A 15,223-nucleotide genomic window follows, 5' to 3' on the forward strand; every position below is an offset into this window, starting at 1 on the left:
TTGCTGTCACCTCTAGTTTCCCTGGAGTTGGGGGATTCCAGACGCTCTCTGCTCACACTTCTGCATCACGCCTGCTGCCTCAGCACTGCTGATCCACACCAAGGGGGAAAAGCACACAGAACTGCTTTTCAACACACCAACGTTCCACACACAAGTTATTTGATAAGCCTGCGGGTTCTTTTTTCATCAGAGGACATTCCCAAGGCACTCTCCTGGAGGACTGAGGCCGGTGCCCTGGGCTCATCAGCAGGATCTGTCCTGAAGCCAGGAGTGACAAGAGCCACACCTGCAGGTCGATTCCACTGACCAGCCGCCCAGGACCGAGCTGGGCCCACGGACCTTGGTCTGGATTGTGTTGGCTGGTCATTCTTGCCTAGGTTCACAGGCCAACAGCCAGTGTCCTTCCTTCCCTGCTCATCGCTGCACCGGCGGCGGCTCACTCCTACCTGCTGCCGTCACGCGCCTGGCAACCTAGTGTTCCGGGGCCAGCCAAGAACTGAGACCCCAGCAGGCCCCTAGTTCCCAGCAGGCCAACTCCCCGTTAAACTACTGCTGCCTAGCCTTGTTCTCGAGGCTTCAGAGGCGGGAAAGTGCGGAGAGCATAGCAAGCCGAGGCGCCCCCAGCCCCGGACCCGCGATGCTCCGCGGAGGCGCCGTAACCTCCCACTCTGCGCCCGCCTGTCCCGTGGACCCGGGCGCATCTCCGACCACCGCGACCCAGGACGGAGGCACGGGGCGCGGGGCTCGGCCGGCGGCGGGCGCTGGGGCGGGCGGGGACCCGGGCTCCGGCCCCGAGGCCGCGCGGACCCGCCAGGCCCACCTCCGTCCCCGCCGCCCGCCCGGAAAGCAATCTATTTAGATTAATGAGTTGTTAAGACAGTAAGAGAGGGGAGAGGAAAGCTGGTTAGAGTTCTACTAGCTAGGATTCTCCAGAGAAACAGAACCACTATAACGTTGTTGTTGTTTTTATTTTAAAGGAATTGGCTCACACGATTATGGGAGCCGGCAATTCCAAAATGCACAGGGCGGTCCAGGAGATTGGAAATTCCAGCAAGAGTTGATGTCACAGTTTTGAGTCCAAAGGCATCCTGGAGACAGAGTCCTTCTTTTTAAGGGGACTTAAGGCTTTTCTCCTAAGGCTTTCAACTGATTGGATGAGGGCCACCCACATTATGGACAGTAATCTGCTTTATTCAAAGTCTACCGATTTAAATGTTAATCACATCTATATTTTTTTTTAGTTTTATTTTTTGCTTTATAACAAATTTAATCAGTTATACATATACATATGTTCCCATATCCCCTCCCTTTTGCGTCTCCCTCCCACCCTCCCTATCCCACCCCTCCAGGCGGTCACAAAGCACCGAGCTGATCTCCCTGTGCTATGCGGCTGCTTCCCACTATCTATCTACCTTACGGTTTGGTAGTGTATATATGTCCATGCCGCTCTTTCGCTTTGTCACAGCTTACCCCTCCCCCTCCCCATATCCTCAAGTCCATTCTCTAGTAGGTCTGTGTCTTTATTCCTATCTTACCCCTATGTTCTTCACATCTATGTTAATCACATCTAAAAAACACCTTCGCAGCAACATCCAGACTCATGTTTGACCAAACACCTGGTCACTGTAGCCTAGCCAAATTGACACATAAAATCAAATATTACAGGAGTACTACTGTAAAAATAAATATATAAGGTGGTAGCTGGGGAAAAAAAGTGCTGACAACGAAAATGAAGAGCAATGGGAGATAAATATTGGACTCAGAATGTACAAGACTTTGTCATTGAGTGCAAGCATGTGGAGGGAGAAAAATAAATTACCCTCAGGTTTCTAATCAATTTGTTGATTGAATGATGGTGCCTCTTATTAGGATATGGAACATTGGAGGGGAGCAAGTTGGGGGTGGAAGGAGATAATTACTTTAGACAATTTGTGCTTGAGACTCAACAGACAAAAATATTTTTGTCTAAAGCACTAAATAAAGGACAGGGAAACAGAAATAAATATGGTAGTCATCAGTGTATACAGATAAATTAAACTTCACAGGGGAAACACAATCTAGTTCCCTCAGTCTTCCTTAACAGGCTGCATCTGAGCACGAAAAAGTCACTTAAAGAGCTTGTTTACTCGCTCCCTAGGAATTCAGGAACCCTGCTCATTTCCACAGAGAAGTCACCAGTTTTGACCTGACATAAGCATTCACAGCTGGTTTGGTCAGGGGCACCTCATCCTGTTCTTTTATGAAGTCTCCTGTAACTAGGCTGCAGCCAGACTAGGAACACAGGCCAGCACCTTTGGGTCCAAAAAGCCCATCATCTACGGAGAACCATGCAAAAAGAACGTGTCCAGTAATTTTACTGTCCGGTTCCACTTGGTCATCTCCCCTCAGAATGTACTCAGTCATAACTATAATTATCACACTCATTCCAGGACAGGCTGCTGTTGAAGTGGACACAGTCTCAAAAGTTTGGAGGTCCAAAAACCTTAACTTATAGCAGAGTACAGCTTTGGAAAAGATGTGAGTAAAATTTTATAGAATTTTCTGCAGAGTGTTTTTTTCATGTTAACCAATTTGTGTTACTAATTAATAATTCAATTTCATTTTATTAATGGTAGCTCACTATGGGCTTCTAATTTACTTTCTCATATCAGAAGATCTAACCCTGACCTTTACTAAGAGCTTTCCCATTGTCTAATAACCTACAGACCAATATATTTTGACCACAGACACTCTTTGTCCTTTTATTGTTATTTTATGGTCTATCATTAGATCAAATACTAAAAAAATTACAAATTGATTAAGAAAGTATTTTTCTAGCAAGCTCTCTCTTTACCCCCAAGCTGAGGTGAGCAAGTGAAGCTAGACTAAGCACAAAGGAAAAAACAAAGCAGTCTTCATCAAATAGGAAGAGGCGATTTTAAAGGTCACTGCAAGATTAAGGAGAGTGGCCAAGACGTCGGAGTACAAGGACACTGAGCTCACCTCCTCTAGGGAGCACACCAAAGTCACAACTATATGCACAACAACCATCGATGAAGAACACTGGAACCTACCAGAAAAGATCTTCTACAACTAAATACACAAAGAAGGAACCACAACAAAGCAGGTGAAAAGGTTGGACTCGCGGTATAATCAAACCCTATTACCCCCGGGGGGGCGACCCTCAGACTGGAGAATAATTATAGTGCAGAGGTCCTCCCACAGGAGCGAGAGTTCTGAGCCCCACGTCAGGCCCCCAACCCAGGCGGGGGTCCAGCACCAGGAAGACGACCCCCAGAGCATTTGGCATTGAAGGCCAGTGCTCCAGGCAGTTAGCAGGAGCCCCCCAGGACCGGGGGAAAGAGAGACTCCACTCTTAGGGGGCGCACACAAAATCCCACGCACACCTGGGCAGAAGCAATAATTTGACAGGAGCCTGGGCCAGACCTACCTGCCGGTCTTGGAGAGTCTCCCGGGGAGGCAGGGGGCATGGCTGCGGCTCGCCCTGGGGACGAAGTCACTGGCAGCAGCTTTTCTTAGGAGCTCCTTCTGCTGCGTGGACGCCGCTGCTGGCGGGCGCCATTTTGAAAGTCTTCCTCCAGCTCATTAGCCCAACAGCCTGCAGGTGCCGGCGCTGGGACGCCTCAGGCCAAGCAACTAACTGGGCGAGGACACAGCCCCAGCCTTCTAAAGACAGGCTGCCTAAAAGACTAAAGAGCCCACAGCTGCCTTTAGACGCAGCCCTAGACAAGGCCCTGCCCACCAGAGGGCCAAAACCCAGCTATACCCACCAGGGGGCAGACACCAGCCAGTCCCACCAGGAAGCCTGCCTCTAGACCAACCTCACCCACCAGGGGGGAAACACCAGAAGTAGACACCAGAACGTAGGCCAGACCCTACCCTGGGACCAGCTGGGCCCTGGCCCCGCCCACTAGAAGGCCAATGCAACCTTCAGGACCTCCCGGACCCCATACCCAGCTGTGTCAGGAATCAGCCCCCACACCGATGACCTGAAACGAGCTCCAGGATCTCCGAGCCCTGCAGCCAGGCTCCAGGAATCAGCTCTTCCTGCCAGCATCTGGCACTAACCCCAGGACTTATCTTCACCTGCCAGCGGGTGGGCAGCAGTCTCAGAATCTTTGGGACCCTGACTCCACCCACCACTAGCCAGCATGAGTCCCGGGAACCCCTAGAGTTCTGCAACCAGCCACCCCGTGACCAGGACCCACTAAGCAGCAGCCAGCAGCATCCGCACGAGGGAGGGCCTGGCAACCAACCAGACGAGGAGCCATCCAAGCCCACCAGACCAGCCCCATGCCCACCACAACAGAAGGACCCATGCAGCCCTCTTAGGGGGAACCCCCAGAACATATAGCTTGGGTGATGAGAGGGGAGTGCACTGCTGGGATGCACAGGATGCCTTCTACAGAGGGCCACTTCTCCAAGGTTGAGAAATATAACTAACCTACCACAGATATAAAAATAAAAATAGCAACTTAGAAAAAATGAGGCTGCAGGGGAACATGTTCCAGACAAAGGAACAAGGTAAAACCCCAGATGAACTAAGAGGTATGGAGATAGGCAATCTACCTGAGAAAGAGTTCAGAGTAATGATCGTAAAGATGTTCAAAGAACTTGGGAGGAGAATGGATGCACAGATCGAGAAGTTAAAAGTTTTTAACAAAGCTCTCTCTTCAGAGCCTCATTAATCTCACTGTTCCTCAGGCTGTAGATGAGGGGGTTCAACATGGGGATCACCACCGTGTAGAACACAGACACCACCTTGTTCTCATCAGTTGAGTAGCTGGACTTGGGCATCACATAAATGAATGTGATGGCCCCATAGAACAGAGCGACTGCTGTGAGGTGAGACGTGCAGGTGCAGAAGGCCTTGCGGTGCCCCCCCCGGTGGAGCGCATCTTCAGAATGGTGATGAGGATTAGGAGATGGCTATATGACAATCACCGTGACCACAATGATGGAGCCAGCTGTAAATGAGAGGACAACTGCGGGGATACTGATATCAGAACAGGAGAGTTCAACCAAGGGAGCAAAATCACAGAAAAAATGATTGACTCGATGTGGTCCACAGAAAAGTGAATAATAGAAGCAAATAGTAAAAGACCAAGCATTGAGAAAACCACCTACATAAGCCACTGTGAGTAACTGAACATAAACTCGTGTGGACATTTTGGTGGAATAAAGCAGTGGGCTGCAGATTGCCACGAAGCGATCATATGCCATGGCAGCCAGAAGGAAGCATTCAGTTGACCCAAAGAAAACAACTGAACCAAGTTGAATGGCACATCCAAGATAGGAGATGGTATTTCTCTCCACCAGGAAATTTGCAAGCATATTGGGTGTAACAGAAGATGAATAGCCTGTGTCAGCAAAGGCCAGGTGGCTCAGAAAAAAATACATAGGATGATGGAGCTGAGAAGAGACTCTGATAAGAATGACTGTGCTGAGATTGCCACATATGGTCACCAGGTAGATACAAAGGATGATCGTGAAGAGGATGACTCGAAGAATTGGATCATTTGTTAAGCCCAGTAAAATGAACCCCGTCATTGCAGTATTGTTCCCATGCTCCTGGGAATCCATGAGATAGGGTAGCTGCTACCAAAATGAACCTGTGATGAGACATTACATTAAAGAAGTTTTGAATTTGATGGTTTTCTTTTTATTAATGCACAGAGTTTATTATGAACAAGTAAATTATTCAGTTAGGTTTGGACTAACTTTTTTTACCTTAGAGTAAAAACCTTATATTCTTCTATTTTTATATATATTTTAGAGTAGAAAATTTTATTTATTTATATAATGAGTATTCTATATTTTAAAAATTGTTTTCAGCACGAACACGGGAAAACCTGCTTCAAATAATGTATGTCTTTTCCTCTTTATATTATATAATACCTAACGGTTATTGAATATTTACTAAACGGCAAGCCTTGGGTTAAGAATTTTCTATATATTTCTATTTTAATTTGTATGAAATAATATTAAGTATTTAATCTCATTTGTAGACAATGAAACTGAATTTGGCAATGTAACTGAGCTAAGTTTCCATAGCAAATTGCAGAATCAAGATGTGAATCTCAGGTAGTTTGAATACAGTCCATTCCTTTAGTAACTATGCTATAAATGAAATTAAAGAGTACTTATGATGAAGTCAAGTCTCTTGGAAATGGGTGGATAACAAATTACATTGCTACTTTCTGACAGCTAAAGTATAAAAGAGGTGCCTAGTTAATCACAAAGGTTACAAATTCTCTCAATAAAACAAGACCATGTTTTTAAAAGGAGAAATACAATTTTCTTAGTTGGACAAAGAAGGGGAAAGAAAGTTCGAATTAAGGTTATAAATGAAGTCAGCTATTATAAATGTATTATGTTTATTTAACATTTACAATTAAATATTGTTTTCTCAATTAGTTTGAAATATCAAAATAATTACCGTGCAAAATCTTACATGTGTAATATCTAGGACATAATTAAACTACATTCACTCAAATCTGATCATTTCCTAATGTAATTATGTTTTCAAATTGGAGTAATATAGAACAAAATAGTATTCGTTTCATAATATATTGATATATATATATATCAATATATCAAGTCCCTGGTGGGACTTGCTGATGTCTGCCCCCTGGTGGGTATAGCTGGGTGAATAAAGTTCCAGCTTAAAAAGTTAAGAAGTGTACCCAGGTTCGCCCAGCAAGTTGCCAGGCTGAAACTCATCTCCAAGTCCTCTGGCTTTGTATTCTCAACTTTGCCCAAAAGCCTCTGGCTGCCTGTAAGCCTAAGCCTTCAGGACAATAAACAAAGGAAGTCTTTCCAAGATATGTACAAACAGCAAGTCCCCAAAGCACCTTAAATGTAGTGAATTTTATAGTATAATACTTATTGGCTGAGTACCCAGTTTAATATCGTTGAAAGACCATGTGAGTTTCTGGTCTTATGGGGGGAAAAATGAGGAATCATGGTAACTTGAATTATGCCTATTTATACACTAAGTAGACTATAGAAACAGGTTAATTCAGCTAAGGTTACTTGCTAGCTGGCTACTGGATAGCATCTGCCCTGTTTCTCCTGGCTTGTGAGAACAGATACAACTTTAGAGAGTAAAGTGTTCTCTAATGGTTATTGAAAATCAGGACAACTGATTAACTCACAAAAGCCAAATATCTTACACCTCTACAAATGAGAATTCATTCATCTTACAGTAATAAATTCAGAGTCATTGTTGTACTATAAGAGCTGTGCTATTTTAGTGTTTGCCTTTGAGGATAAATCTCTGAAGATTCTTGAGATTCAAATGTGAATTCAAAAGCACCAGGGGTCATTATCACATTCTCCAGTGAATACCGAGCAGTGCACCTCACACAAATATAACTAATATTTAAGGATTCTGTCAATTCTCCAAGGATCCTGTCAATTCTCCAAGCGACCAGTTTCTTTCTTTTTCTACTTGTTTGTGCACTTCCATTTGATAATTATTGGAAGTATACTATAATAAATTATCTCATAGCTAAACATTTGTTCTGTTTAATACATCAGGTTAAGGACTACACTACAAATATAAAATGGTAGAAGAATGTGCGATCAAGATAGCAGATTAGGAGGACCCTGAGCTCACCTCCCACAAACACATCAAAATTACAAATATATATATAGCCGCCTTCTCTGAGGATAACCTGAAAACTAGACGAATGACTCTTCTACAACCAAAGAAAGAACCACACAGAGTCTAGTAGCAGAGGAGAAGTGATCGAGTTGGGACCCACACCCTCAGTGGGCAACCCAGAGGAGGAGAATAGCACAGGCTCAGGGATACTCTCTAAGAAGAGAGAGGTTTCAGCCCCACAGTGGGCACCCCAACCCTGGGGTCAAGCACCAGGAAGATAAGCCCCATTTCCTGGTTTTGAAAACCAGTGGGGCTTACCAGAAGGCTGTAGGAAACTGAGACTCTGCTCTTGAAAAACACGCTCACAGACTTGCTTGCTCTCAGTATCGGTGCAGAGGCCGAAGATTGAAAAGTTCCTGGTGCTCTGGCTAACCTGCGGGATTGCCCCAGAACACCCCACCCCAGCTTGCACCAGTCGCCAGCTGCAGCCTCTCTGCCAAAGCCCCACCAAGGTGTGACTGCCAGCATGTCTCAAGACTAGCTGCAGCTTGCTCCAGGCTGTAGTTCAAGCCCCTCTGGCTCCAGCCATACCCCCAAACAAGGCAGCAACTGCCATCATGCCACAGGAGAATCCACGGTTTACACCAGGCTCTGACTCTAGCCACTCTGTCTCCAGCCCTAATCCCCACCAAGGTGGTTGCTGCCAGCTCAAACCAGGAGAAGTCATGACCCTTGCTCATTTCAGATCTAGATCTCCCACCAAAGCCACTGAGCACACACAGAGTTTGAATGTTTGGGGAATGAGGGAAGAGTGCTGAGAGATAGAAACATAACAGGGACACATTCAGGACTTTGTAAACATGTTAAGAATTGTTGCCTTTATTCAAAGTCTTTGGGGGATATTAACAAAGGAATTAATCTATTTCGATTTTTTGTTTGCTTTGTTTTGTTTATTCAAGACCCATTTATTCTCTAGTTCTGCCCACATGGAGATACCCTCCTTGAGGAGGCGTCCCTTCACTTTTAACACCTTGCGCTGAAAACACGTGTTCTGAGGTTTCAACTATGAGATCCACATTCTTAAAGCACTAAGTGTGTGTGTGGGGGGGGGTACGCGGGCCTCTCACCGCTGTGGCCTCTCCCTTTGCAGAGCACAGGCTCCGGACGCGCAGGCTCAGCGGCCAGGGCTCACGGGCCGAACTGCTCTACGGCATGCGGGATCTTCCTGGACCAGGGCACAAACCCGCGTCCCCTGCATCGGCAAGCGGACTCTCAACCACTGCGCCACCAGGGAAGCCCTAAAGCACTAATTCTTAAACCTCATCTAGATTTCTCCCCTTGGATGGGGGGAGAGGACCCAAACACAGCGAAGAACCGCTCAGGACTGTGGGCTCTGCTCGCGCAGAAGACCTTGCAGCTGCCCTGACCACCCGGCTGGAGCCAGGATTAGGGCCCTGAGATGAGGGGCGCCTGCTGGGCTGCCCCACCAGCGCCACCGCCCCCAGCTCCTGTCCTCTTCACCGGCTTGCTGTCACCTCTAGTTTCCCTGGAGTTGGGGGATTCCAGACGCTCTCTGCTCACACTTCTGCATCACGCCTGCTGCCTCAGCACTGCTGATCCACACCAAGGGGGAAAAGCACACAGAACTGCTTTTCAACACACCAACGTTCCACACACAAGTTATTTGATAAGCCTGCGGGTTCTTTTTTCATCAGAGGACATTCCCAAGGCACTCTCCTGGAGGACTGAGGCCGGTGCCCTGGGCTCATCAGCAGGATCTGTCCTGAAGCCAGGAGTGACAAGAGCCACACCTGCAGGTCGATTCCACTGACCAGCCGCCCAGGACCGAGCTGGGCCCACGGACCTTGGTCTGGATTGTGTTGGCTGGTCATTCTTGCCTAGGTTCACAGGCCAACAGCCAGTGTCCTTCCTTCCCTGCTCATCGCTGCACCGGCGGCGGCTCACTCCTACCTGCTGCCGTCACGCGCCTGGCAACCTAGTGTTCCGGGGCCAGCCAAGAACTGAGACCCCAGCAGGCCCCTAGTTCCCAGCAGGCCAACTCCCCATTAAACTACTGCTGCCTAGCCTTGTTCTCGAGGCTTCAGAGGCGGGAAAGTGCGGAGAGCATAGCAAGCCGAGGCGCCCCCAGCCCCGGACCCGCGATGCTCCGCGGAGGCGCCGTAACCTCCCACTCTGCGCCCGCCTGTCCCGTGGACCCGGGCGCATCTCCGACCACCGCGACCCAGGACGGAGGCACGGGGCGCGGGGCTCGGCCGGCGGCGGGCGCTGGGGCGGGCGGGGACCCGGGCTCCGGCCCCGAGGCCGCGCGGACCCGCCAGGCCCACCTCCGTCCCCGCCGCCCGCCCGGAAAGCAATCTATTTAGATTAATGAGTTGTTAAGACAGTAAGAGAGGGGAGAGGAAAGCTGGTTAGAGTTCTACTAGCTAGGATTCTCCAGAGAAACAGAACCACTATAACGTTGTTGTTGTTTTTATTTTAAAGGAATTGGCTCACACGATTATGGGAGCCGGCAATTCCAAAATGCACAGGGCGGTCCAGGAGATTGGAAATTCCAGCAAGAGTTGATGTCACAGTTTTGAGTCCAAAGGCATCCTGGAGACAGAGTCCTTCTTTTTAAGGGGACTTAAGGCTTTTCTCCTAAGGCTTTCAACTGATTGGATGAGGGCCACCCACATTATGGACAGTAATCTGCTTTATTCAAAGTCTACCGATTTAAATGTTAATCACATCTATATTTTTTTTTAGTTTTATTTTTTGCTTTATAACAAATTTAATCAGTTATACATATACATATGTTCCCATATCCCCTCCCTTTTGCGTCTCCCTCCCACCCTCCCTATCCCACCCCTCCAGGCGGTCACAAAGCACCGAGCTGATCTCCCTGTGCTATGCGGCTGCTTCCCACTATCTATCTACCTTACGGTTTGGTAGTGTATATATGTCCATGCCGCTCTTTCGCTTTGTCACAGCTTACCCCTCCCCCTCCCCATATCCTCAAGTCCATTCTCTAGTAGGTCTGTGTCTTTATTCCTATCTTACCCCTATGTTCTTCACATCTATGTTAATCACATCTAAAAAACACCTTCGCAGCAACATCCAGACTCATGTTTGACCAAACACCTGGTCACTGTAGCCTAGCCAAATTGACACATAAAATCAAATATTACAGGAGTACTACTGTAAAAATAAATATATAAGGTGGTAGCTGGGGAAAAAAAGTGCTGACAACGAAAATGAAGAGCAATGGGAGATAAATATTGGACTCAGAATGTACAAGACTTTGTCATTGAGTGCAAGCATGTGGAGGGAGAAAAATAAATTACCCTCAGGTTTCTAATCAATTTGTTGATTGAATGATGGTGCCTCTTATTAGGATATGGAACATTGGAGGGGAGCAAGTTGGGGGTGGAAGGAGATAATTACTTTAGACAATTTGTGCTTGAGACTCAACAGACAAAAATATTTTTGTCTAAAGCACTAAATAAAGGACAGGGAAACAGAAATAAATATGGTAGTCATCAGTGTATACAGATAAATTAAACTTCACAGGGGAAACACAATCTAGTTCCCTCAGTCTTCCTTAACAGGCTGCATCTGAGCACGAAAAAGTCACTTAAAGAGCTTGTTTACTCGCTCCCTAGGAATTCAGGAACCCTGCTCATTTCCACAGAGAAGTCACCAGTTTTGACCTGACATAAGCATTCACAGCTGGTTTGGTCAGGGGCACCTCATCCTGTTCTTTTATGAAGTCTCCTGTAACTAGGCTGCAGCCAGACTAGGAACACAGGCCAGCACCTTTGGGTCCAAAAAGCCCATCATCTACGGAGAACCATGCAAAAAGAACGTGTCCAGTAATTTTACTGTCCGGTTCCACTTGGTCATCTCCCCTCAGAATGTACTCAGTCATAACTATAATTATCACACTCATTCCAGGACAGGCTGCTGTTGAAGTGGACACAGTCTCAAAAGTTTGGAGGTCCAAAAACCTTAACTTATAGCAGAGTACAGCTTTGGAAAAGATGTGAGTAAAATTTTATAGAATTTTCTGCAGAGTGTTTTTTTCATGTTAACCAATTTGTGTTACTAATTAATAATTCAATTTCATTTTATTAATGGTAGCTCACTATGGGCTTCTAATTTACTTTCTCATATCAGAAGATCTAACCCTGACCTTTACTAAGAGCTTTCCCATTGTCTAATAACCTACAGACCAATATATTTTGACCACAGACACTCTTTGTCCTTTTATTGTTATTTTATGGTCTATCATTAGATCAAATACTAAAAAAATTACAAATTGATTAAGAAAGTATTTTTCTAGCAAGCTCTCTCTTTACCCCCAAGCTGAGGTGAGCAAGTGAAGCTAGACTAAGCACAAAGGAAAAAACAAAGCAGTCTTCATCAAATAGGAAGAGGCGATTTTAAAGGTCACTGCAAGATTAAGGAGAGTGGCCAAGACGTCGGAGTACAAGGACACTGAGCTCACCTCCTCTAGGGAGCACACCAAAGTCACAACTATATGCACAACAACCATCGATGAAGAACACTGGAACCTACCAGAAAAGATCTTCTACAACTAAATACACAAAGAAGGAACCACAACAAAGCAGGTGAAAAGGTTGGACTCGCGGTATAATCAAACCCTATTACCCCCGGGGGGGCGACCCTCAGACTGGAGAATAATTATAGTGCAGAGGTCCTCCCACAGGAGCGAGAGTTCTGAGCCCCACGTCAGGCCCCCAACCCAGGCGGGGGTCCAGCACCAGGAAGACGACCCCCAGAGCATTTGGCATTGAAGGCCAGTGCTCCAGGCAGTTAGCAGGAGCCCCCCAGGACCGGGGGAAAGAGAGACTCCACTCTTAGGGGGCGCACACAAAATCCCACGCACACCTGGGCAGAAGCAATAATTTGACAGGAGCCTGGGCCAGACCTACCTGCCGGTCTTGGAGAGTCTCCCGGGGAGGCAGGGGGCATGGCTGCGGCTCGCCCTGGGGACGAAGTCACTGGCAGCAGCTTTTCTTAGGAGCTCCTTCTGCTGCGTGGACGCCGCTGCTGGCGGGCGCCATTTTGAAAGTCTTCCTCCAGCTCATTAGCCCAACAGCCTGCAGGTGCCGGCGCTGGGACGCCTCAGGCCAAGCAACTAACTGGGCGAGGACACAGCCCCAGCCTTCTAAAGACAGGCTGCCTAAAAGACTAAAGAGCCACAGCTGCCTTTAGACGCAGCCCTAGACAAGGCCCTGCCCACCAGAGGGCCAAAACCCAGCTATACCCACCAGGGGGCAGACACCAGCCAGTCCCACCAGGAAGCCTGCCTCTAGACCAACCTCACCCACCAGGGGGAAACACCAGAAGTAGACACCAGAACGTAGGCCAGACCCTACCCTGGGACCAGCTGGGCCCTGGCCCCGCCCACTAGAAGGCCAATGCAACCTTCAGGACCTCCCGGACCCCATACCCAGCTGTGTCAGGAATCAGCCCCCACACCGATGACCTGAAAACGAGCTCCAGGATCTCCGAGCCCTGCAGCCAGGCTCCAGGAATCAGCTCTTCCTGCCAGCATCTGGCACTAACCCCAGGACTTATCTTCACCTGCCAGTGGGTGGGCAGCAGTCTCAGAATCTTTGGGACCCTGACTCCACCCACCACTAGCCAGCATGAGTCCCGGGAACCCCTAGAGTTCTGCAACCAGCCACCCCGTGACCAGGACCCACTAAGCAGCAGCCAGCAGCATCCGCACGAGGGAGGGCCTGGCAACCAACCAGACGAGGAGCCATCCAAGCCCACCAGACCAGCCCCATGCCCACCACAACAGAAGGACCCATGCAGCCCTCTTAGGGGGAACCCCCAGAACATATAGCTTGGGTGATGAGAGGGGAGTGCACTGCTGGGATGCACAGGATGCCTTCTACAGAGGGCCACTTCTCCAAGGTTGAGAAATATAACTAACCTACCACAGATATAAAAATAAAAATAGCAACTTAGAAAAAATGAGGCTGCAGGGGAACATGTTCCAGACAAAGGAACAAGGTAAAACCCCAGATGAACTAAGAGGTATGGAGATAGGCAATCTACCTGAGAAAGAGTTCAGAGTAATGATCGTAAAGATGTTCAAAGAACTTGGGAGGAGAATGGATGCACAGATCGAGAAGTTAAAAGTTTTTAACAAAGCTCTCTCTTCAGAGCCTCATTAATCTCACTGTTCCTCAGGCTGTAGATGAGGGGGTTCAACATGGGGATCACCACCGTGTAGAACACAGACACCACCTTGTTCTCATCAGTTGAGTAGCTGGACTTGGGCATCACATAAATGAATGTGATGGCCCCATAGAACAGAGCGACTGCTGTGAGGTGAGACGTGCAGGTGCAGAAGGCCTTGCGGTGCCCCCCCCGGTGGAGCGCATCTTCAGAATGGTGATGAGGATTAGGAGATGGCTATATGACAATCACCGTGACCACAATGATGGAGCCAGCTGTAAATGAGAGGACAACTGCGGGGATACTGATATCAGAACAGGAGAGTTCAACCAAGGGAGCAAAATCACAGAAAAAATGATTGACTCGATGTGGTCCACAGAAAAGTGAATAATAGAAGCAAATAGTAAAAGACCAAGCATTGAGAAAACCACCTACATAAGCCACTGTGAGTAACTGAACATAAACTCGTGTGGACATTTTGGTGGAATAAAGCAGTGGGCTGCAGATTGCCACGAAGCGATCATATGCCATGGCAGCCAGAAGGAAGCATTCAGTTGACCCAAAGAAAACAACTGAACCAAGTTGAATGGCACATCCAAGATAGGAGATGGTATTTCTCTCCACCAGGAAATTTGCAAGCATATTGGGTGTAACAGAAGATGAATAGCCTGTGTCAGCAAAGGCCAGGTGGCTCAGAAAAAAATACATAGGATGATGGAGCTGAGAAGAGACTCTGATAAGAATGACTGTGCTGAGATTGCCACATATGGTCACCAGGTAGATACAAAGGATGATCGTGAAGAGGATGACTCGAAGAATTGGATCATTTGTTAAGCCCAGTAAAATGAACCCTGTCATTGCAGTATTGTTCCCATGCTCCTGGGAATCCATGAGATAGGGTAGCTGCTACCAAAATGAACCTGTGATGAGACATTACATTAAAGAAGTTTTGAATTTGATGGTTTTCTTTATATTAATACACAGAGAGTTTATTATGAACAAGTAAATTATTCAGTTAGGTTTGGACTAACTTTTTTTACCTTAGAGTAAAAACCTTATATTCTTCTATTTTTATATATATTTTAGAGTAGAAAATTTTATTTATATAATGAGTATTCTATATTTTAAAAATTATTTTCAGCACGAACACGGGAAAACCTGCTTCAAATAATGTATATCTTTTCCTCTTTATATAATACCTAACGGTTATTGAATATTTACTAAATGGCAAGCCTTGGGTTAAGAATTTTCTATATATTTCTATTTTAATTTGTATGAAATAATATTAAGTATTTAATCTCATTTGTAGACAATGAAACTGAATTTGGCAATGTAACTGAGCTAAGTTTCCATAGCAAATTGTAGAATCAAGATGTGAATCTCAGGTAGTTTGAATAC

The 15,223-nt window shown here is 46.9% G+C and overlaps 2 protein-coding genes across 2 annotated transcripts; both read right to left on the reverse strand.

Moving 5' to 3' along the window:
* Positions 1 to 4,656: 4,656 nt before the first annotated feature.
* LOC309807220 (olfactory receptor 5P6-like) lies at positions 4,657 to 5,583 on the reverse strand (the record flags this gene model as incomplete). Its single annotated transcript, XM_082626566.1, is given in 3 exon segments — positions 4,657 to 4,884; positions 4,887 to 4,932; positions 4,934 to 5,583. Coding segments are annotated over 3 exon segments (924 nt in total).
* An 8,206-nt stretch (positions 5,584 to 13,789) lies between these two features.
* Positions 13,790 to 14,716, reverse strand: LOC309808541 (olfactory receptor 5P6-like; the record flags this gene model as incomplete). Its single annotated transcript, XM_082628898.1, is given in 3 exon segments — positions 13,790 to 14,017; positions 14,020 to 14,065; positions 14,067 to 14,716. Coding segments are annotated over 3 exon segments (924 nt in total).
* Positions 14,717 to 15,223: the final 507 nt, after the last annotated feature.

This window comes from Mesoplodon mirus (assembly GCF_964341445.2).
Source record: "Mesoplodon mirus genome assembly, chromosome: 7".
Classification (NCBI taxonomy): Eukaryota; Metazoa; Chordata; class Mammalia; order Artiodactyla; family Ziphiidae; genus Mesoplodon; species Mesoplodon mirus.